This window comes from Myzus persicae, unplaced genomic scaffold, assembly GCF_001856785.1.
Source record: "Myzus persicae strain clone G006 unplaced genomic scaffold, MPER_G0061.0, whole genome shotgun sequence".
NCBI lineage: Eukaryota > Metazoa > Arthropoda > Insecta > Hemiptera > Aphididae > Myzus > Myzus persicae.
In genome coordinates this window covers 414,981-441,769 of record NW_019100526.1, presented here as the reverse complement: position 1 = coordinate 441,769, position 26,789 = coordinate 414,981, and the positions used below count along the sequence as shown (strand labels likewise).

Sequence of the window (26,789 nt, the reverse complement as noted above, 5' to 3'; positions counted from 1 at the left end):
CGGCGTTCAACAGTCGTTAGTCCGTCAGTCGTCAAACAGTCGGCCGCACGTCATCGTCTCTGTTGACTGCACTTGACCACGATCTGCCACGTTTTCATAAACGGAACGGCTTTTTTTTCCGATTTTTTTTTTCGTCCTCTCAACCGACGATCGTTTGAATAGTCCACATAGATTCCCGACGATGAGGAGCAGCTGGTTACGCGTGTTGGCCGCGGTGTGCGCCGCCGTGGCGCTGGCACAGGCCGCCGAACAACAGCAGCAACAAGGCGCCGTCGGCCAGTCCGAGACGCTGGCCAACGGTCTGAAGATCGAGTACGTGTACACGTTGGAAGGATGTGAGCCCAAGTCCAAGGTCAACGACATGCTTACCATGCACTACACCGGCAAGCTGTTGGACGGCACCAAGTTCGATTCAAGGTAAGCGGACGCAGAGTCTTTTCCCATACTTAGGTGCTCGACTCGTTTGACGCGCACTGCGGCTCACTCGTGAGAGGAATCAGGAATTAGTTTGTATTACGTTCTAATATGGATTTAAAAAAGTTTATCATTATCATTTATCAATTATCAATAAGATTTTTACTCATAACATAACTGTTATGGGTAAATTATATCTGCTTTATTTTGTAAATGCCCGGTGTTACTGTGTATGTCCAGTATGGGCATAGTAAGACTTGGTTTGCAACACAGCAAACCATTGAAACTACCACCTTTATAGCAGTAGTTCCCATTTTTGGTCGGTTTTTCAATTTCCTAGCTCTATATTTATGGCAATTATATTCAACGTGGCCCCTTTCCGTCACTTATCTTGTGATCTATAGAAGTACTTGTTTATATGACCGTCCGAAAATGTGTTATGTATCGTAAGCCCGCGTTACCTACGTAATAAAAAATTGTAAAAACTCGATGCCGTCACTAAAAAGATTTTTTTGACCCGAGACAAGGGAATCAGCCTACGTGTCACTGCACTTACGAGTCATATTATCATCAGTTCCTTTATAATATAATAATTTTATAGTCACCGCTGTTTCCAATTTCACCCAAACGGATGATGATAGCGCGAACAACGTACATCTACACAACAAGTGGCGTTTATAAATCACAGCTGTTACGAAAACCTCGGGAATATCAATATTAATAATTGTATAATAAATAATAATGTACATATATAATTGTAATATTATAATATTATTGTGCTCACGTTTTTATTGCTACGATCGAGTCGACTGCTGCTAATAATTTATCTTAACTGTTTACACTTTGCGACAAACACGCACATGTCGTTAGGTGTACGCTCGTTACGGTTAATAATAATAACGTCATCATCATCGTGTCGTCGCCGTAATGACGTTTTATGTACGAAAACGGCTCAGCTGTTTGAAGTCCACGTCCTGATGTATGCATCCATTACCGCGTGGCTGCGATGGGCGTGACATCTGAATTCCACGGCGTTCCTGTCGGACGTGTTAACATTTGAACATTATGATATTGTTATATCGTGTAGTACTTACTATATTACCCATAGACTATGGATTTTTTGGCCATCGGTCTGGTATGAGTGGTATGACGTACTATATCGCGAACGATTAAAATATAAAAACTATGCCTATCCTACTTGTATCAAACCTCGAGTCAACGCGTAGATGGGGACGATCATAACCCGCTCAGTTTTTTTCTTCAGGTTTTAAACTGTAAATTCATAATATAGAGTTATAAATAATTATAATTAAATCCACAAGTCGAGTTGATAGAATATTCAAAATATATGATATTACTATCACCCTGTATATTCAATGGCTTAAGCTTGCACGTTGCACCCTACATTAAGCCTTTATTTAAAAAATAATGTTATCTTTCTCGTGCCAATAACCTTAGTCGATTTATAAACACATTGTGTAATACTTATTAGTTATTACTTTATTAGTGCAAATAATAGTACCTATCTCATATACCGGAACGCAGGCTAAAATATTATAGTTTATATATGTCTATGGTTTATCTCATTGTTCATACTACGAGTATTTAATTTACATCGATACAATATAAACCAATAGAGGTCCATATATATTTTTGTACCAGGCCACTCTCCCTTTTTTCTTCCTATAGATCCTGGGCCTTACCTAACCTGGTTGCGATGATATAGGAACCACCACCGACGTTATTGGGATCCAACTCGCTAGTCGTTAGACTAAATAAATATGTTTATAGCACAAATTATAAAAATGAAAATCATTATATTATTATTGTGGGCAAATTATAAAAGATGTTTTTATAGGTTAGTAGTATTATCATCGTATGCTCTATTCTAATTAAAAAACGGACTGATAACAACTGTTCTACTGTGTAAAAAATATGGTCCTAAACGATGTTGTTGTGTGTAACTCAGTAACTGTTACAAATACTGACAATATTAGTAGGTGGTGATGTGGTATAAGTGTATAACACGTTTATTATACTCATTTATCCCTATATACATGTATTATCAATTTGAATGGTTTTCTAACTGTTTAAAAACCGGTTTTGTCGGATAACATATAATATCATTTTCTAAACTCGAAATACTTGAAAAACGTCTAGAATACGTATAATATAAGAAGAAGAATATTACTTTACCTGCGACACGTAGCCACGTAGGTACGACGTTCGTACTGCGACGTGCAACTTATACGTCCATACATTGTTAACCTAAACATTTATCGTCGTTACTGCAGAAAAGGACAATTCTTATGTAGTATTATTCTCGTTCGTACACAATTTATTCGTTCTTTTAATCGTTATCAAAATAGTAATGTCCGCCCAACGCGCTTAATATGATAATATATTTTTTCCAAGAAATCGTTTTGAACTTTAAAGTCATTATATGTACACTAGACACTAGTACCTATACAGTATACATAATATTACGGCAGTAGACGAGACTTTTATACTTAACTTTTCATCATTACATTTTTATCTCATGACTATAATTAATCGTGTTCGCTTTTGCAACACGCATGACCAAAACTCTGAAAACCAATATTGTGCGAAAAATGTGGAAAAGAAAAAGCTCGTCATTAATTTTGAATAGATTTTCAGCCCACACTCTGCCTTACGTATACACCTACCTGAGAGGGCCAGGGATATCTCGAGCCATCTGAGTAAACTGTAAATGAATAGCGTTCGCCCCTAATTCCCATCACGCATCCACACCGCCCCTCTTAGCTTTGTCCCGTGGGGCCCAGGTGGAATTAATTTAACCAGTGTATTAAAACACGGCATTCCGAACGTCATAAAAATCGAACGCCTCCAGATAAAAAACGATAGCGATAATGCCCAAATAAACAGTCGAAGTCGAGTCTTAGCAATTGCTCTTCACACCGATTTTCAAGATGTGATATGTATCGTCACAAAGTCAAGTTCGGTCAATACTAATTATAAACAAATATCGAATGAAATACATACATATATTTCCGCTTGTGATTAATTTAACATTTATGAATGTGCGCTTTGTACTGCCTAGTCAATTTTTCACCGTTAATATAGTCGCTGAAATAGTATGCGAAATGTGTACACTGAGTATATTATGTTATTGTGTATTAAAGTGTGTCGAGTCAAAACAAAAGCGATGAAAATATATAATAACAATAATAATAACCAAGTCACCAATAATATATAACAGCTGGGTGATTAGAATATACTGTAATGTGTGTATGTCGCTCTGTTAAACTTGTGATATAAACGAATATATAAAGTCAGCCTAAGCGAGACTGAATAAACTGAAACGTCTATATATATCACAATAGTACAATATCCTAAATTCGTAGTTAAAATATGTAGCTTTCATGCTCACTTGACTCATCTTAAGTCGGAAACATAACATATGATGCTAATGCTAAAGATTGACTGTAATCGTACCGAGTATTTCACTCACTGATGCGCTGTCATCCGCTTTCAAATAAACTCAATAAGAAGCTTCCAGATAACAAATTGAAAATGCATTTGTTCGTTTACGTAATACGTATTTATTTAATTTATATGATATGTATAAAGCATATGCCATATATACTGTATGTATATGCTTATAAATACAGACGATAACGCGAAGTCTTTCGGCTAACCTCAATTTTCTCGAATTTATTGCAATAAGTTCTTATGTATGTTATTTCTGTAATTCTAGTTTGCATTATAATACTATGTTTTAAAAAAATGAATAAAATGTAACAAACGTTTTTATGATCGTCAATTAATTTTGTTTCGTATGCCACATTATATTTTGCATCACGAGTAGTTTTGGCTTTACGGCGATCCTGGTATTAAGGCGCAGTATAAATAAATATCGAACACGTTGTTTATTTTGACATTTTGCTTGACGCTAATAAATTCATAAGCGAATAATTAATGTTGATGATGAGGAGAGTTATGGTCGGCTGTCAAACTTCGTTGAAAATCCAAAAGCTTCAATAATGAAATCCATCATTTCAGTGTCTCTGAGTTTACCGTTGTGGGTCAAAAGAACAATGGATCGAAATATTTTGACAATAAGCTACGTGAAAATCCTTTTAGTGACAATGTTCGAGGGAGTGGGTGGGTGATGAACATAAACCGCCAGCTGTTGTACGTATACACTATACAGCGATATTAAATTTAGCATTATTATAAGATCCGCAAAAAAATGATATAAAACCATTCTTTGAAATTGTAACCTTTCACTTTGGCATCGTTTGATTAATCATATAAGTCATATAAATAGCATAGAGCCGTAACGTAGGCTGTATTTACACAAACCGTGTGTTTTGTATCATTTCTACCGGTTTTTGGATTTCGTAATTTTTTTCCTTAGAAAAGTAATGTAGGAAAAACCTTTTTTTGTTTTTTTTTTTAAACTGAGCCTAAGATCCGGCTAAGAAACATATATTCTGGAAAAGCCGGTGTAAATCATTTGTCACGTAGTGCACGTTGGTTCGCATAGTGAAAAAGGGGAAGTCTCGCAGTACGCATCGTTAAAAAAAAAAATAAACGTCCGTGTAATCGGTTCTCATTTTCATTGGGAAATGTAGTGTAGCAACGCGAGACCAAATGATAAATGACTGTATTTTGTGATAACTAAATATCGCCAAAGCATTTATAAAATATATATAACTGACATACGTAATTTTTTCTATGACACTTTACTATTATTATAACTGTACAATATAAATACGTATATAAATCATATACAGCGTGTTTTCCTTGCCTAAACATCAAGAAAAATAAAAAACGTTAACTTTTTTTCGGATTCGATAATATCAGTATCAAATCTACCCAATTCGTGTTCAATGCGTATGCACACAACTCGTCTACCCCCACAACCTTCACAAACTGCACAAGTCGTGAGTTGTAGGGTATCATTGAATCTCCTCAAAGGTTTTAAATGTGTAGGTAATAATATACTGCAATACAATATTATAAGCTACTATTATCAATTCTAATATGTAAGTACTACCACGAATCCATTGTTTTCTTATCACTACGATAGTATGCACCTATATCGTATTTAGATTCAGTTCTGTTACAAAAAGTATGCACAATAAAAATATAAGCTAGAAATCTAGCCTTACCAAAGGTCTGTACATACACCAATGTATAATTTTATGTAACACATTTTATTCAAACATTTCGAACAGACTGTTTTAGACTGGTACCACAATAATGTTCAAAATTCCCATCTTTCTGAACCGTAAAGGGAAATTGATTTTATCCCGGAAAATTTGTTGGTACAAATTCTGAAACGAGTGGTTTAAATCGGTGAAATTAGTTGTGTAGAAAAAAGGAGGAAAAGTTAATTTGGTATGATTCGGATATTGGAGAAACAAGGACCCAGGGAAACCTATCTCAGTTTCATTAAATATTATTTTTAACAATATTTAAGTATCTATACAGGGTGTTTCTGAAGTGTGTGAGGTTAATAGTATACGCATACTCACTGTGATGCCACAAAGAAGAGTTTTTTGGAATTTTTTTTCTAACTTCAAAATCTGGATTTTTGTAAGTTATTTTTAGAATATTATCTCGAATGTAAAAATAAACACTCTAGTCGTATTTTTTGCAAAATTCTCATACGAATCGAGATATCGCATCATTTTTGCGCTTGTCGCGTGTTTTTCGCGCTAGAATCGCCCACTAAAAAAAAGTCGTGCGACACATCGATTTGTATGAGAATACTGCAAGATAACCAGTGGTGATAATTATTTGTTGTCATTGATAATATACGATTAATTAACACATTGTTTTACATTGTCGACTAATAAAAAATATGAAATAATAACAAAATTAGGGTTAACAGAGTTTTAAACGATCAAATTTACCAGCATGCATTTGTGTCATACCTTTACTAAATAACTTTTAACTTTATAAAGTTATAATAGTTAGAGATGAAAGGAACTACCTATTTGTGTGTTTATACTGAAATTCCAGTTTTTGGATATCATAGTACTTAACATAACTATTTTGACTCGAAAAGACAAACATTTTATTTTACACTATTATTATTATTTATTATTAAACCTAATATTATACTTTTATCGTTAATATTGAATTTACCGTACTCCTTACATAGCACATGATGAACATTAGTTGGTCTGATTAGAGCTCAGTCCAATACTTGTCATTGAACGACATTTAAAATATGAATATTTATTTTTAAGATTTATTTATTTTTTTAATTTAAATTTTGATTTTTGCGCAATGGCGTACACAAACATTGAATATGCATACATGGTTTTTATGTTGGGTAAGTATTAGTTAATTTAATTAATTAGTTTAAGTATTTAACTAATATCATCTATTGGTGATTTATTTTATTAAAAACTCTAGGTATTTTACTTTATCACAAAACATACCCTTGTAACTATTTTAAGTTGTCGTAACTGACATGTTATATGAAACAAACTATTTATTTGTTTATTGATGGTGACTAGGTTTGGCTGATGGAAATGGAAATCTTGCAGCTAGGTTATGGGCAGAACGTAAATAGTAATAATAGTATAAAATAAAATGTTTATCTTTTCGAGTCAAAATAATTATCTTAAGTACTATGATAGCCAAAAACTGGAATTTCAGTATAAACACACAAATAGGTAGTTCCTTTTATCTCTAACTATTATAATTTTATAAAGTTAAAAGTTATTTAATAAAGGTATGACACAAATGCATGCTAATAAATTTGATCGTTTAAAACTCTGTTAACCCTAATTTTGTTATTATTTCATATTTTTTATTAGTCGACAATGTAAAACAATGTGTTAATTAATCGTGTATTATCAATGACAACAAATAATTATCACCACTGGTTATCTTGCAGTATTCTCATACAAATCGATGTGTCGCACGACTTTTTTTTTAATGGGCGATTCGAGCGCGAAAAACGCGCGACAAGCGCAAAAATGATGCGATATCTCGATTCGTATGAGAATTTTGCAAAAAATACGACTAGAGTGTTTATTTTTACATTCGAGATAATATTCTAAAAATAACTTACAAAAATCCAGATTTTGTAGTTAGAAAAAAAATTCCAAAAAACTCTTCATTGTGGCATCACAGTGAGTATGCGTATACTATTTACCTCACACACTTCAGAAACACCCTGTATAATAAGTCTTGTAAAGCTATCGAACATTCTCTATACCTCTACAATGATATATCTTTTGTATAACTTCCACTCTAAACGTATTTTTTAAAATATATTATCTGTATAATGATAACTATATTATATTTAGTATCTACCCTATACGATGTGTAACATTATATTACCGATTACCCTATACAACTTAATGAACAACCATCACACCTACAGTATACGATTTTATATTCTAACGATGTAGGTAATCTCTTTATCTATTAACAATTGTTGACTAACGTAGTACCTAGTAATCAACATAACACCTGGCATTGTCGTAAAATCATAAAAATCGAAATCATTAAAAGTAATTATTATAATACTTATCATCGTTATTTCTGTAGTTATTAAGTAACCAACCTAACCTATGAGCTATACTCAGCTAAAATTGTTAGGCATTCTCAAATATATACTATTTTTATTGTGGTAGGTACTTACAGTCTTGTTAAGTCTTTAAAATAAAAGTATACTCAAGAAAAAAATGCATTAAAATATATATATATTGAGTATTATGTGTTTTTAGTATTTTTATTTTTATGTTCGAATACCTTTTACAGGAAAACCCTATTATATAGGTATTTGTGTTTATAAATTATAAACCCATACAATAGTCATAATTTAATCAAAGATAATCTAAATGTCTATACAGTTTTGAATAAATTATATTGTATCTAAAAAATATTGTATAAGTAATAAAAAATGCAGTTGAAACATTTTCTAATTCTTTATTCAGAATAATGTTCTGGCCGTTTATTTGAGTAAAAATAAATGTATTTTGCAAAATTATAGAACCATTTCTGTAAGAATTAAATAAAAGTGATACTCAATATTGTTTTAAATAATTCTTATAGAATAGGCCTATAATATTGTAAGCAGTGTTGGTTTTAAGAAGGGCGTTTCTCCCCAATTTGACCCCATTAAATGTGTAAATACGTAGTACATATCTCTATAAAAGCCATCATACTTATTAAAACTTACATTTGTTCTAAATAAAAAGCATAAAGCGTGTAGCATACTAAATTACTTCTCGTGTGCCTTTTGTCAATAGAAAAAAAAGTGAGATGTACAGCATAATAATTCATAATATGAAAAATATTTTCGCTCTCCCCTTAGGGATTTGGCAAGAATTAACTATAGGTGTAAAAGACAATGTTTAACTTTAAATCCTTGTCATCACAATCGTAACGTAATTCTGTATAATATTATATGAACAAAATATGATCATGCAATTTTAATCAACAAATGCTTTTGGATCAAATCAATAGTGCCATAGGTACATGAGAATATCAGCTTAGACGTGACTAAAATATTATTATACCTTGGGTCGTTAAGCCGGACGAAAATATCGGTTTTAACCGAAAATCAAATAAAAAATAGACGTATACTTACGTTTTAATAGTTATCTTCTGGAGTGTACTCTCTCGGTGTATTTTTCCTTGTATATATAATATATATATATATGTGTTCCGCCTCAGCATTTATATTGCCGCCAACGTTGCATATTATATATTATAGCACATCGCGTAACAGCTGCAGCTGAAGCCGATTTTGAACATTTAGCCTTTATCGTACAATATAATTTAAACGACGACAATAAATAATGTCGTGGTGTCTTGTAACATCATTACGAGAGTTGTCGTACGCAGAAAAATAAAATAAATATAATATCGAAAATAACTTTTTTTTATCATTTAAGCGCGTAAGAAGAAAGAGCATTATATGCACATAATAATTACTGTTGCGATATAATTTGTTTGGGTTTCCAAAAAAACGTTCGACGAGAGATAATTTCTTGGTTTGATTGGAAGGTAAAAAATTAATCATTGTTTTCGTACAGCCATATAATGTTATATCAGGCGTGGTGCTGAATGAATAAACAGAAAAAACTAACAGCCGAGGGAAAAAATCGCGTTTTTGAGCCTCAGACGCCACTGATGCTTATATAATATGATGATATTCGCATTACATATTATTGTAATGCACACGTGCAACAGTACGTGATTATTTTTCTACTGAATTTTTATTGTCTTATCGGCGGGATTCGACCGGTGCTACCGGGTTGGAGGCGTGGAAGGGGAAAACCGCTGCGGTTTTTAAACGTGCGGCGGCGACCCTTTCGCGTCCCCCGAGAGTCGAGAGGGTTGTTATCACGTAAGCGTGCTGCAGCAGTACACATACCTACATATATATGTATAAATATAGTGAGTATAAGCTCTGGTGCGTTTTTATGAATATTTCACAAGTCTCTTGATTAGAACACCATACTTATATACATATATACATTTGACTGTGTATATACTCACGAGAATTTGGTGATTTTTTGCACACACCCCCTTCCACAACACTCGCTTGGCGCCGACTACATATTTATAATGAACAGTCTGCGCCAGGGTATACATAATAATATATTTACAGTGTTTTAACGTTGCGTTACATACGATGAATATGTTATAATATCATCGTCGCCGCACTCCACAATTCTATATTGTTAAACGCGAGCAACACTGAAATGTAGCTGAGTGTACCCACACGCAAACGGACCGTACAACATTTTTACGGTGTTCGGCTGTGCATGATTATCGATCAAAGGTTAAAAAAACCGATTGTCTACGATTCCAGTTTTTCCGCGAGATTTATATGTTTCCATCTTCTTGGGCAGCATATACCTACGCGTGCGTGGGCTTTACGCTTGACTTTTTTCCAATGGTATAATAGAAAGTAAAAAAATAAACGTGCGTTTATATATATGTGGTACAGTACCTGCAACCTTTTGGCCGAGGGAAATAAAACATGACCTCGCTCTCAGACTTTTGAGACTGTATGCACAGGGGTGAGGGGTTCTCTCCATTAACTTAACGTACCCTGGTAAACCGGAAACCGAATTTTCCGATTATCCCGCCAACGAGGCCACGAATTATGGTTAGTGTTTCCTGAAGGATTTATATCAAATGCCATGTAGCATAATTATATTCATACAGGTATACAAAGTACCTATACGGTTATATTCATATACTCGCGACGTTGCTTTTTTTTTAAAAAAAAGTCTGCCTAATATTTTATGGGTGAAATACAAAAAGATATATATACCTGTTTATTGTTGACCTACAAAACACCAGAAACACAAACATATTTGGATGATTCAAATTGTGTTTATTGTTTTTCTTGTTTCCGCGTAATATTTTCATGTACCTATATTTAATGCACATAGATGAACAGTTTTCCTGTAAACAATAAGGACCACTCTGAAACATTCGTGTCTATTGCGGTTTGAATGTAAACAAAGATTCTCTCTGTAACAAAACAAAAATCACTTTTTTTTAAATATATTTTCTTCACGCGTATATAGATGAACGCCATATTTTAACTATTTTAACTCCGTGGTCACCTCGAAGGTGCTTAGCAATTTATTTTGAGTATACTAACTGCATGTCTAGTGTGTGTATAAGACTAGATGAAGTTTTTTCAGTATCACATGGGTAACAAATCTTTTATTGATTTGCATTAGTTCTATGTCATTTGTGGATTATTGCTATTTCTTCAAACTCAAAATGTATTGGTAAAGGAAATAGAGATAGCTTATGGTTGGAAGGCAGGAGCAATGGTGACTAGTGAGAGGTGTGTAAAAATCAGTCACGTTGCACATATTTGATATTATAGGTATTATTTCTTTATGAGTTTCCAAACGGCAAATATACGATTTCACAGTAAAAACTTATCCACTGCGAGCCGAAAGCAAGTAACATATACATTACACATATACGAAGGTCCGATTTTTTACTTATATTTACCCAAAAAAGACGGTCTATCATTATTTACACGGCACGCAGTAAAAGAACATAGGCAAAACGCATTTTAATATTATGTCCATGATACATTTATACTGATGTGGGTTTGCGCCGCTGCCAGGCAGCTTCTCAATGAAAAACACACAACGGATAACGGAACTCTTTATTCCATTTTTTTCTCTCGAATTTTTTGACGAGCTTTTTAATAGTAAACACAAAACATTATGTACAACTTGGCGATACTTAAGCCGTTCCGACAAAAGCGACCACGGACCTCGTAGATTAGATTCCTGCCCGGTTAAAATTAAGGTCTGAAAGGTCATTTGAATTTTAAATGACCCAAAGAGAGAAAAATCGCTTTTGAAAAATATAATAACCCTTCCAGAATTTAACTTTTTTCCATTTACGTTTGCGCAACGAAAAAAAATATACCAAGTTCAAAGCCGCTATTTTATATATATTATTATATTATAACACTTTCGACCCCGCGTCGTAATTTTCCTCCTTGATAATGATTTGTTTTTCATTTTCAGCTGTACATTGCTACAGTTGTATGAGAAAACAATTTTACATACCGACACCGGTAATACCGGTTTCGCATATTATACTCGTGGCTGTATTTTGATCATTTATAACGATCACGACTGACAGTCGGTACATTTTTCCGGCTAAAAATACCTGCGCTTTAACTGATCGGGTGTTCGACTAGTTGGATGATTCTGTCGTGGCAATAAAAAATAACGTCTATAATACCTATAATAATCAAATCCCAAGATAATTTACAAACACATTATATACAAAATAGGTACATACCACAATTTATAAATATTATACACATAATATATATAGTTCAAATGCACGGATTCATCATGTCATTAAAATCATATAATTATATTCGATTCGCATCCGAGAAAGTAAATTATAAACTCTAGGAAGTGGCTGGGTTTCCGATTTCTCATATTTACGTCACGGTTACACCAGTATACATCATATAGATAGGTACCTACAGGCAAAAAATATAGTGGTCGTAACTCGTAGTCCGTAGTTACCTTTATTTCACAGGATATAAACATACAGTGTATTATATTAAATTAGTTGTTGGTTACGTAATCGCGTAAATCTACGTAAACGCGATAATATTCATTGACGTTTCTCTAAACGCTTTACGAAAAATCTCCGAGTCATTAATATTGTCATAAATCATAAGATACATTTACAGTAGATCATTTTCCATCAATATAACTAATGATAAAAGTATTTTAAATTAAAAACTTCTACCTAATGATACACGTCGTCGTCATATAATATACAAGCCCGCCCATAAAAATAAGAGTAAAAAAATGTTTAATTCATTATAGAAATATTTGTAGGAAAAGCCTACGACGAAAATTCAGGGAATTATATAGGTGCTATAGTAAGCTGTATGCCTCCATCCATACTATATAATATTATAAGACTCTCCCCCCCCCCCCCCACCGATGTGAACATTTTTTTCTTATTACTCTTTAAAATCTACTGCACAACGTCTCAATATTTTAACGTACTTGAGACTTCAATCAACGTTAATCATAACAGTATGGCTGGTGTAGTATGTAAGCACTAAGTAAATAATGTTATATAGGCATATAGCCAATTATGTTTGTATTGTATTTTGAATTTCTGAAATAATTTCTTCGACACTAATTTGATCCAACATCAAACGAATCCCATAGGAACATTGTTCGTGAGACGACAACGACGGATAACCTTTTTGCATTTATATATATTATATAGGTACCTGTAATAACTAATATTATTTTATATTATTAGTTATTATAGGTACGCCCAGCATAATAATAAATATTACGTATACGGTTTTTCCTCAAAAGACTTTTCGTTTTTCTTATATATTTTTTTACAATATATTGTCTACGATACACTATATTATTACAATTTTATGAATGTTGTTTATAAAAAATTTTTCGATTTAACGAACAAACGTGGTTTATTGTCTCGGAACTCGAATAAATGGTATATTTTTCTCTAGCGTGTTTATGTATCATATTACAGTATGTAATCTGCAGTACAGTATTTTCATGCTTGATAATTTTTCGTAATGTACAACCGATAAATATGTGCTTACAAACCGAACAAATATAATATTAGACGATAAATTTGGAACCGAAATAATATGTTAATTTCCCATTTCCTAAACAGATCCCTACAGCAATACATAGTATATTATAAAATGATTAATATGACAGAGTTGATACATTGTGTAAAAAAAATTGTATTGTAAATTAACATAAAACAAACCTACACGCCTACGCATAATTTTGATGAGAATTAAACCACGTGAATCATAAAAGTAATTTCAGTGGAAAATAATTTGTTTCTCTGCTGTAGGTATTTAAAGTTTCAAATAGAACATTCAAAGAGTAGGTACCTACACCGTACAAAAAGTGAACTGTAAAAAATGTAATTAAAAACTATGTACAATTTAGTGAAAATAAACGCATAAACGTTTAAAATAATTTATTATAAAAAAGGAATTTTAGCTTTTAGTACGACCGAAAAATAATTCTTTATAATGTAGCAGAATATTATAATATGGAATACGCCTACTTTACTGAGCTGCTTGAAAACAACAGTCAGCAATAAACATAAGCATTACATCTATGTGGTGGCACGAGCTTTTAAATTATAAGTTTAAATTCAAAAGTATTGTGCAATGTTGTTTTGGATTAATTTTGTTAATGAAAATCGAAAAATATACTAATATTCATAAATATTATGGCATCTGTTGCCTTTGTAATTTAATTTTTTACCGGTTTGTTTATTCACAACTACTACTATTATAATTTATAACTACTAGTAATTATATAAAGCCAAGAAAAGGTCGTCAAAATAAATATAAAAGTAACTATATACATTATACATCAGAGTACAAAAATATTTATTCAATATTTATGGTTTTTAATTATTTATCAATGATGCACCTATTTATAGATAATAATTGCAATTAGGTTAAAATTAAAATTTATTACAATGTTTAAAATTGCAAAAACATGATAATGCGCTGGCAAGTTCTAATTTAAACTTTCTCTGTTAGTCAATTTCGGATTCAAGATTATTATTTATATGTTCGGTTGAAATTTTAACAATAATGAGAAAACAATTTCTTATGTTATTCATTTTTTTAATTGGTGCACTTTGTTTACGCGCATATATGATGTTTATTTAGGGCGACGTTCATACACCGTATTAATTGTTATCATAGAATCGTATTTTATACGCGTTGATAGGTGTACAGAGAGAAAGAGTGAGAGAGAGCTTTGAGGGGAAATCAGAAAATTGAAACGAGTTCGGTGTGTAACTGTAAAACATACTGTACAAGTAAAACCTACATATAGCTATTATACTACATAATATTATTATTATTATTATTATACTCCGACGTTCGTGCAATGTTTAATTTTACCGTAGGTGACTATACATTCCGGCTCGTCAGCTAATATACACTGCTGCGATGTGTCGCGAGCGTAAAAATTTCCATCAGACAGACTTAAAAGGAAGTCCTCAAATAACAATATGAAATTTTATGCATCGACTGGGTACCAACCACAAGAAGTGTGTTTAATAATATTGTGCGCGTTCAGCGTTTCCCTTTGAGTAGGTATCAATAACAAAACGGAAGTAGGTAAATATAATATATGTATACTAACTTATTTGCAGTAGCTATAAAATAATACCATTATGTAATACGCGTACGTATTGTAATTATAATAATAATTATTATTATTATTACATATGTCGTAAGATTCCACAAACATGCTAAAAACGCATTCGTTGAATTGGTTATTACGAAATAAATAATTATGTAAACTGATTCTATTAACAAAATATTGACGAGTGTAATGGTAATATTATAAATACTAAGTAAAAGCCGCAAACAAACCTGCACAATTTTGTTATGTAAACAATTAATATAGGTACCTTTCTATAATATGTTAGATTACAACTTCTCGTCTTCACCGCAGTTGTTTTTGTTTACACACAAACAAATTATCCAGAATGCTTTATAAAAGTTGTAATTTTTTAGTTGGTGCATAACAGAAATAACAACTTAAACAAATATACACAAACGGAAAAGGTTATAGAATAGTATTTGGTTCGATGTATAATTAACTAAAATAAACAAAATAATTGGTAAAGACACTGTTGCAATGTGAGCAATATCGCATGAAATTGAAATTGAATTTGAATAATTTATAAAATCAACAAATATAAATAAATAAATGTGACAAATTATCAATACTAATTTATTATTGTTGAACAGTCTTGATTAAAAAGAAAAAAAATATGGTTAAAGATAAATTGAATAGAACTCATACATTTAGGTATTAGATAAATATGGTACAACTGATTATTCTCCAATTATCCATATAGAAACAAAATGTAATATTTATGGGGCTTTAAAAAGTAGTTAAAAAATACTTTGATGCATAGTATGATGGGTGTTATATAGGTTGGATTATTAAGGTTCGGAGATTATTTTAATAGATAAGTTTCTATTTTCAATTAGTAATTAGCAAATTTGTTAACATACATTTAAAATGTGCTTTCAAATTTAAACGAATAAAATAAAACTAGGTAGGTACTAATTATTAATTAAAAATAGGCTCCTATAACAATGTTATAACTATAATCTATGTATTTACAAAGCTTTTTTGAGCTAAGTAAGGCCCACTTAATTATTAATATTATTTTATCAAGAAACATAACAGAAATATTATTATATCTAATTGATATTATTATATTATAGTATTTAATAGTTGATTTTTATCTAAAACCATATAATAATATGCACCCTACAGTAATTACTAATTTATATATTATGAACCCCTTAAAATTAAAAATTTTAAAAACATTTTTACTTTTAACTTGATACAGATTATTTTTTAACTAACTGAAAAATGTTTAAGGTATTTCAGCAGTTAATTAAACTAGTTAGGTTCCTGAGTTAATAATACAATTAACTAACACTAACTAGTTAAACTAAAAAGTAAAAAAATTAACTTTTTAACCACCTAGTTCACCTTTGCATAAAACATTATGCACTCGTCCTATTATATATTACGTACAATACGGACGATATTACGTACAGATGTTCACCGGCAGCGACTTTTCAAAATGAAAAATAACAATAAAAATAAAAATACCAAACAAACAGATAAATAAAAACGCATATACGTAAAATTGTCTGGCTAGCAGCACCATCGTCCATCGGCCGAACCAGCAGTGTATCGTATAGTTTAATAATATTCGATGAACCGCCTGACGGGCGAAAGGTCCGGCGGCCAGCTACTTACCTAAGCACTACACCTTTATTAGATTATTGTCATCGTGCGGGTACGCTGCTGACTTTCACCGCGCACGCTTTCCAAACCGGATGTCCGGATGTGCGCGTACAACGATATCATTAGCTTCCGACTGCGCGGGCGAGCGAACGTCCAGCGACGCACGCAAAACGACTTTCCCGCGATTGCGTGGGCGACTGCGTTTATAATAATAATTAATAATGTAACGGTCATAACGATTATTAATTAAAATAAGAATACGATTACTCTACACTATGCGGCATGCACTCTACACTTCAGCGAAATACATATAGAATTATCTATAACTTAAAAGTTCGAAAATGTACTCGAAAGTATTCGGAGAAGTTCAGTTCAAAATAAATAGGATAGTATAACCATTGATGACAAATACTATAGTATAACTAATATCTAAGTGTGTACTTTTTCTCGTACAGAGATTTGTGAATTTGACACCCCTTGAAATTGACCACATGGCCGACAGTTAACGTCACAATAATATGAGTTCACATGACCGTACTACCGTTTACCCACAGACCCAGAAGATTATTTTTATGCGTTATTACATATTTTACATATTTATCCACGCACATGTGTTATATCACGACAATATTACGTGCTAAAACGTTAAAGTAAAAAAACAGAAGTATTGTAGTGCGAACGATAACGCACTTTTACATTATTTTGTTTTTAACTCCCAACAGTTTAATCCGTTTGCTGATTTTTCGGAATCAATTTTTCGGTATTTTGGTGTAATATGAATAAGTACTAACACGCCAGTCTATATACTCTTGCTAAACAACAATGAGAGTGTAAAATAAATGCGTCCTGTGATTTAGACACTTTCACTAGCAATTTATACGTAGCATCGTAGAGGTACGCATACTGCAACCTACACGAATGACACATTACCCATACGATATGGTTACCTAGTGGTTACACGGGTATACCAGGTATTCGGGTAGCGATGTTGGCTATATTGTATTAAGCAGTGATGTCCGTCTACAACTCTGTTCCGGTGTCAATGTTATGACAAACGCTATTGGGCCCTGGGGGTGGTCATAATATTACGTATTATTTAAAATATTTATTATAAACCGTCCAATGGCTGTATACGTATATAATATATATACTACATTTTTTACTTTGTACATTTTTCAATTTTCTATCAAATTTTTTGGCCAGCGGCTTTTATAAAAGTGCTAATAACGAAGTTAATTGCGGAAAAAGTTAGGCGGGGGCGTCATTAGCATAATATTTATACTAAGGTAATATTTTCCACCAAGGAGCACTCAAATATATTATATATACCAATATACCTATTTAATGTTTAATTTAAACCGATAATAATAATAATAATAATAATAATAATAGTAATAATATCGCTTTTTTCACAGATATTTCACAGTTCTCTCGATACTAAATAATTTCTATTACCGGTCCATAAGTACATATTTTAATCGTAGGTATATAGATCCCGCTCCACAACCACAAAAAATAGCGATCGATGATTACTTACACGACGATGTATATAAATATATATTTTAAACATTCTGCGTAGCGGTTTTCGTCGATTCGTGTTTTGTTGTTTTTTGTTTTGCATTTTTCCCGCTACTATTCCATCCGGGCGACGCGACGTAACGATTTAACGTGCCTTTGCCACTGCACTAATATATGTATATGAATAAAAAATTATTATTACTATCTCGTGGTATTACATTTTGAAATAACAACAGTAAAGCATAAACACATCACATCGATATCAAGAATATAATATTATTATAATCATTTTGGAAACTTTTCCTCGCGTTCTCTTCTGAGAAACAAAGTTAAAATAAACAATAGTATAAAATATTTCGCATGATCGACATCAGCGCAGTCTTGCCAAATCGCGCAGCAAATTATGTACAACTCGCAAATAATATTTTTTTCGTTTAACATTTTCGTGCATAATATTATTATATTATGGACTATGGTTAGTTTTTGTGCATGTAAATAGTTTAATATTGTGGGTCGGACGATTTGAATAAATAATAACGTTTCGAAAAATCACGTTCACCCGTAGGTCAAACAATATAAAAACGATAATATTGGATGTTCGTTATATGATTGCTATCGAACATAACATTACAATAATATTATGTATGTCAACTATTGGCTATACTGCTATATTATTATATCTTCCATAGGTAGTCTTGAAATTAGTTTTCTTGAAAAAAATATTGCGTATCAAGCGGTCGATTACTAACAGCCGAATTCGATATTTGCTTCTTTTAATTTCTAATATTATTTTTTACATATCTATACCTTCGGAAGTAGTTTTGTTCAACTCCATTATACTATTCAATAATATGCACAGACGAGCAGTACAAGTCCGTAAAAATGATACAGGTAAAATAACCTTTTTTAGGATCTGTGACATTTATCCCAAATTGACCGTTACGAAATCGACTAACTCCGACAATATTTGCTGGCTGAATTGTATAACAATTTTAAATTTTGTTAAATAAACGATAACATAATATTGCATTCACTTTTTTTTGTAAAGCATATTAAAAAATATCTCATTTAAAACATACTTACGCTGAGTTTTTAACGTGATGAGTTGACTTCTGGAAAAAAAGTATTGAATAAATTCGCGTTGTCAATATTTTTTTTTCACATAATGGTGGTATATGTTTATGTGAATGACGTAGGTATTCGTATTTGATAATCATTACGGACTTTTTAACTCTGAGTAATGTCGTATGCCTTTCGTGTTTATTTAATACTCCTTGAATTATTATAACTTATAAGTTGTTATAATTTATAAGTTTATAACGTAGGTACATATTAATCCACAAAGCGCATAAAAAACATTTCGCTTGCAGATAAATCATTTTTTAATCACCTTAAAATAATATTTTACCGTGACTTACCCGATAACCGAACTCATATAATATGCACTGCACAGGACTTTATTGAATTACATAATTTATACAATATGGACGCGGCATAACGACACGTTGCCGAATAATGAAAAATGCAATTTATCTCGTTGGCCGTTGCCGGTTTTAGTTTCGTGAATTATTATGTGTCGTCAATAAATTATGCGCGAACAGCGTCCAACAATTACTGCAGGGCGTACAACGAGTTTTGATGTCTGGCGCCCGTGTTTGGTGAAATATTATTTCAGTCCGATATCATTTGAATAGTTTTTGAGGCGTTGCTCATCTATTATAGAAGTGCTTCAGGAATAAAACGCTCCGTGTCATCGGTGTCATATAAAAGTAATAATTTCGAAAACTAAGTTTTGTTAAGAAATTATCGGAGTTTTATATTCTTTCCAGTGAACGACCGCTTGTGGTGCTATTTAAAGTAAAGTGTTTTTTCTCTTTCTTTTCGTGAACGTCGCATACGCCTTACAACCTTTTGGATTTTCTTTCTTATAATTACGAAAGTTGCGGTGGTTATTGTAGAAGCGTGTACTTGCGAGCGACTGCAAAGTTGATTATTTAGAATAGGTGGTCATTTTTTTTTCACTCTTCATTTCCTACTCTTTATAACCGTTCTAATATCAATATACGAATTTTCGTGTTTTTTGTGTTTGTACATTGTTACTATACATTTACGCTTGTAATATCTGTAAGTAGTAATTTAAATTCAAAAAAATAAACGAAATATTTTATACTTAATAAATATGAACTCGCGTGACATAAACGATAAACTGAATATACTATCATGATATATAATATTATGTCATTATGATTTATGAACAACTTGACGCGTTTCGATGAATTCATATTAAACGTCAGAGCCTATTAATATAACATGTACACATATAAAAATATAATTTATAAGATTAATAATTTTTATTAAATTTGTATTTTCTTACAAAATGATCCAAGCATTCTAGCATCATGACTCAATAACATATACTTAAGAAAAAAAATAATAACATATTAAATACGTTATACGACTTCAGTCGGTTTGTCCTGGTGTAACAATTTTGAACAGAAATCAATAAATTTGGCGTTGGTACATTATAACAATTATTTATTTATCTATTTTCAAAAATACAAACTTTAGAAAAAAGTCATAAACATTACAGTTGAAAGTATTTTGGTAATAAGTTTGGTAATAAATAATAATTTAATAGATATCCAAAATCTAATGATATTATAACCAACATTATACTATTAGTTATAGTTACCAACTACCAGTGTATCACCATTGTCGAAATATACCCTCAGACTATTCATGGTTAGAACAAGGATAAAATATGATGATAATATAATGTATATACATTTATAGATTATTATAGGAGATACACCTGCATTCATACAGTAATAGGGATGCTGTGTTATATCATTATTACGGGCATACAAATACCACGAAATTTCTGCAAAACAATCGTACAACACGTCAACACATATTGTATAGATACCTCTAATACAGCTATAATAAAGAGTTGGTCACTTGGTCATCATTATATTATTATATTCTCACAAAATGTGCAATGATATTGAACAAGTTTTTACTATTACTATTATTTTTATTTGTTTTTCTTGTTGCAGTGGTTGTGGTTGTAAACACTTTGAGTTTAAAGGGTTAAAACAAAGAATGTTTACGAGTATAAATACATAATAAAAAATCTATTCAATTAAAATTTTCCCTGTGTATGTCCCACATTGTCAGGGAGTCCCCTGCACTGTTTGTTTAAAATAATATACTTATATTATGTGTACGGGCGTGCTTCGTATATAATACATACATATGATATGTTGTGCTCGACGTGGTATATTCGCACCCTCCCTGACGAGGCGGGAGAAAGAAAAAGAAGACAAAACGAACAAAACGCTAACAACTCGTTTTTAAAACGTCGTTGTCAGTCGTCAGACACCTGGTACAGTAAATATTATCGAAGTTTTTTACATTCCTGACGCTGACATATATACATTATACATATATTTCACTATAGGTAACACCGTGTATGACGAAAATGATAAAAATAAAAAGTTAATACACACAAATAAATCGTCAGTTTTCCATAAAAATATACCTTAAAGTGTACATAAACATGTAATTATTACATGAAAAAACATAAAATGGGTGGTACATTTTTAATAACCACGTCACAGTCTTCTCTTAGCAATATATATCATATATTTATAAATTATTCTTATAAACCACCCGATAGAACTTTATAATTATTACTAGGTATATGATTGCGACCACTTGTCAGTAGTTATTTTACTCGTTCAACCCGGCACCGTCTTTATTAAACTTAGGTGTGTTTTATTGTAACAAGGAGAAAAAAATTAAAGAAACTTCGCCGAGAAGTAAATACTAAATATTCCTTTAATACTAAATACCTTATTCTATTATATCATTCGCTATTGATTTCTAGTTCGAAAATACGAAAACACGATGATGATGATGATATTGATGATGATGATAGTAACACACCACAGTTTTAGGTTTTTGGCTTCGAAGGTGCACAAATAGGAAATATTCTTTTATGTCAGGGGCCATTCTATCTTCCTTTCATTAACGGTTTGCTTACGTGGTTTTTCCACTCGGCTCCTCCACCAATCAATACAATGACTTCTATACACGCACTTCTATTAACTTTCAACATGTCGGAGACATGCCACATGCAGCAAATATACCTATAATATACGTTTGTTGTACAAAAGATAAATCTATATAAATTTAAACTCGAACATTGATTCTACACTGGGAAAACAAATTTAAAACGTTTAACCAAGTTCAGGCAGCTTATAAGTACGCCGGTCATCATTGTTAGAGGTATTACGGATCAGAATAATCAGAAAATGGTGTCTTCAGTGTCACAGCTACGGTTTTAGTAAGAAAATTCTTAATAAATCCTGACATGGTTGTTGGGGGTGGGGCGTATCTTGATAATGTAATTTATAAGATATCGGAGCTCGTATAATATGATAAAAACGAAAAAAAATTTGTCGCAGTCGTTTTGTATAGGTACATAGGTAATTGTAATACACTCGATAATCATTTGTTCGAGGATAAGACAATGTATTATAGACTGTTTGCAACCTCAATAACCACGAAACTGCTACCACCCTTCTGGCCTGGTACTTATTTTTATAAGAAGTAAAATTATATTACTGTGTTGCAGTGCAGATGCTTATCGTTATATTGTATACGAGGAGGGAGGTTCGGCACGTAAACTGTATTTGATGGAAACCCTGGCCCGATTCCGTAATTTTATGTTCGGAATCTTAAATTGTTAAATCTATATTATGATTTAACACGAAATTCCACATCCGTCTTCTTCATCTAATCTCGCATAGGTACAATAATAACTGATTATCGGTTATCGCTTTATCAGATATTCTATCAATCTTAATTTTTTTTATTTACGAATCTTAAGTATCTTCCCCTCTCCACCCCTCATAATATAGTAATATTAAATAAATATAATTATATTATACACACTGGACCACACACTACATCACTGATGTGCGTATGTATATATGTACGTATATATATATAATATATATATATAAACTTTTAACACGTACGTCGTGTTTTAATCAACGCCCCGTCGGCAACTCGTTATACACACATGCCGCGCGTCTACGACGGAAAATAGTTTTCGCCGAACACGCGAAAAGTTACCTCGTTTCCGGTCCGGCGTTCAATTATAAACGAATACGTCCGGAACGCAGCTAGTGAGAACTGTCTGGTTTTTTGCTCCTCGTATAGGTGTAATATATACTATGCCAACTTGCGTGGACTTCGCGAATAATAATATAGGTAATATCGTAAGCCGCCTCTGGCATATAATACCTACAGCGGCATTCAGAAAACAACATCGTATTTTCGCCGTCAACATCACTGACTCGTGGCTGATTTCAGCGGTGGTTAAATCCACTTGCGCACACACGTCACACGCACCCACCACGTCGCGTTCGTCGTCCGCCACAGCCGATTTTTGCAGAGATTAATATTGATGTAAAATATACTATACATTGCATATTATATTATTATATATTACCGTCCATTCGTATTCGTTCAATGTATACTACTCGCAAGCACGTGCTCGACACCGCCATCCTCGCCCCGCCAAAAGTACATAATATAATATATCGGACGTCGATACATCACATGATAAATTTAGTGGTCCCGTTTCAACTGCATGTATGCATATGTTATGTAATATTATGTATATACTTACCACTTTATGTATGGGTATTTATAGGTATATTATAGGGGGAGTACAAGAGAGGGGGCGAGCTATGGAAATGGATCTGAACACACTGTTTCAAACCTTTCTCTCATTTTTATTACAGTTATATTTCATTTATAATATGGTAACTACAATATTTTAATAAGTATGTGTATACTTTCGCTTATCTCTTTTAAAGCTATACAAGCATTTAATTTATATTTATACAGTTACATTTTTTGAGAATTTTATTCCTAGGTAGGCCACTACGTATATATGATATGGTGTGCTTTACTATAATTCGATAATTAGTATACCACTAGCTTATATAATATAGATTTCACTCTGCTGGAATTGGAAAATAAAATACTTGAGGTTAAACTTGTCGACATTGCAGCAGCAACGGGAAGTCTATATATTATATAATATAATGTGTGTGCCCAAATTCTGACCTCGGTTAAGCGAAAAAATTAATTTCGTTTTATTTTCTCCTGTGGCGGTCGTTTCTTGGTGTCCACGAGTTAAAAGTTTGGACATAAAAATGGGAGAAAAACAAAAAAAAAAAAACTTCACAATGGCCAAAGTTTGGTATAGCCATACTATAATAGGATGAAGAGACCGCCACCGCGTCTATATATATATACTAATTATATCCACGCGGTCGCCTCTGCAGACTGAAAAGGTCCTTTGGGGTATCGTGGTTTGTATTTCGACCACCTCCTTCATATATATATATATATATATATATATATATACATAACTCACCCTCGCACCCGATGAATTCTTTATGGACACGCGCGCGTACGACGACCTTTACACCCGCAAATGTGTGCAAGTTTCTATTTTCTGGAAAAAAAAAAAAACCAAAAAATTATATGTACCTATTCTCATGCTATATACGTGTATGCACTTTAAAATTCATGAAGTTTGCAGATTGTAATACAATTTTGTTTTTTATTACTTTTTTGCAGTCACGACCGAGACCAGCCATTCACTTTCCAATTGGGTGTGGGACAAGTGATCAAGGGATGGGATTTGGGATTGACCAAAATGTGCGTCGGTGAGAAGAGGAGGCTGACCATACCAGCCAATCTAGCATACGGTGACCGCGGTGCCGGAAACGTCATTCCCGGAGGTACGTACCGTTGAGAAAGCAACAACAATATTTTTAATATATCACTGCCGCTATGGTAGAAAAAGCTTAATTTACTCTTATCGAATAAATAAGAGATTGGATAATAATCTGTGGTATACCTGTATAGAGAGAAAAATGTAGGTTAGGGCGTTAGGTACAACTCACTTGTTATAATAGTTATAATAACATCAAAACATTTAAAATTACCATTTTTTTTTTTAATCACACAATATGATTCGACAAATATAATATACAAATCCAATGTGTAAGTATAACTTATTTGAAAAATTGAGTGAGTTGTGCACTTGTAACAGCAATACCTTCTCAAGTGAAATACGTAAGAAAAACCCTAAACAATTCCTTTAAAACAGTATTGCAAATTTAAAATAAAAACTATAAACAAGTAAATTACATAAAACGTCTGTAAAATAAAACTTAATACTATATTTTAATTACTTGTTTAGTAAAACACATATTTTATAGCTGTGACGCAGTAAATCCAAATACTTATCTGCCCTGTACTTATAATATTTTGCTACGTCTTTAAAAATGTATTTTATAAATTGTCACAAAACAAAGAAACAAAAGCAATAGTCTTCACTTTATTATTTTTAACCTCTAAATATCTAATTTGCCTATTGTTTAAGTACGTCAATATAATATAATAACAACAACGAGTTTGGGTTCTAGTGGCACGCTTATTTTAGAAAAGGAGCTTTAATTGGTTACAGTGAAAGCGAGTGAGAATATAAGAAGTTAATTTTTATGGTGTTAAAAAATATGTTGTATTGTTTAATGTATTTTACACAAAAAATAAACTAATTGTCCACTATTTTAAATGTGAAGTGAAGTCTCAATTGAAAATATCTTATTCATACCGAATTACTCCACTCAATCATCTAAACTTATTCTTAAAAAATAAACTGAAAAATTCCATACTTCAAAACTTTATCAAAAATATTATACGCTGTGTACAACCAAGTTTGCAGTAAATTCAATTACGCACCAACTCCATATTGAAAATCTCGAGCATACCCCACTCCCATTTCCAGAAATCGACAAGTTATAAGACAAGTTATAATAATATTATTAATGCCTTTTGGTCATATTAAATTTAAATATTTAATATTATTTACTATATCATGCATACATTTTTGTCTGCTTGCCTAAACAGCACGACTGTACTAATAAGTATGATATTATGTGTATAGGAGCCACTTTGGTGTTCGACGTCGAGCTGTTGAACGTTGGTGACCAGGCGCCAACCACAAACGTGTTCAAGGAGATCGACCAGGACCAGGACAAACAGCTGTCCAGGGACGAGGTGAGCGAATATCTGAAGAAACAGATGGCAGCGGCCGAGGGCGCGGAGGGTGGTGATGACATCAAACAGATGATGTCCGACCACGAGAAGCTTGTCGAGGAAATATTCCAACACGAGGACAAGGACAAGAACGGGTTCATATCGCATGACGAGTTCACCGGGCCCAAGCACGACGAGCTTTGATGAGGGACACGATGTATGTGTTTGTGGGGGAGGGGGGATGGAAATGGTCGGGAGGAGCCGGTTCGTGGAATTACGCCGCGCACGTCATCATATGACATATTATAATATATAATATGTATACGCATTATGATGTCTGGACGAAAGTGCTCTCTTAATCTGGGTACTCCAGCATTATTTTTCTTT

The 26,789-nt window shown here is 32.4% G+C and overlaps 1 protein-coding gene across 1 annotated transcript; it reads left to right on the top strand.

Annotated features, from left to right (window-relative positions):
- Nucleotides 1–26,789, top strand: LOC111030491 (peptidyl-prolyl cis-trans isomerase FKBP2). The gene is made up of 3 exons (XM_022310013.1): nucleotides 1–417; nucleotides 24,936–25,099; nucleotides 26,311–26,789. The coding sequence occupies exons 1-3, from the start codon at nucleotides 182–184 to the stop codon at nucleotides 26,604–26,606; spliced, it is 696 nt and encodes a 231-aa protein (XP_022165705.1). The 5' UTR covers nucleotides 1–181; the 3' UTR covers nucleotides 26,607–26,789.

What these genes read in the sequence shown, in the direction of transcription:
- LOC111030491 (XM_022310013.1), top strand. Translation starts at nt 182, where the DNA reads ATGAGGAGCAGCTGGTTACGCGTGTTGGCCGCGGTGTGCGCCGCCGTG. An exon ending in GGCACCAAGTTCGATTCAAG is followed by an intron (nt 418 to 24,935) that starts GTAAGCGGACGC and finishes ACTTTTTTGCAG; the next exon opens with TCACGACCGAGACCAGCCAT. An exon ending in CGGAAACGTCATTCCCGGAG is followed by an intron (nt 25,100 to 26,310) that starts GTACGTACCGTT and finishes TTATGTGTATAG; the next exon opens with GAGCCACTTTGGTGTTCGAC.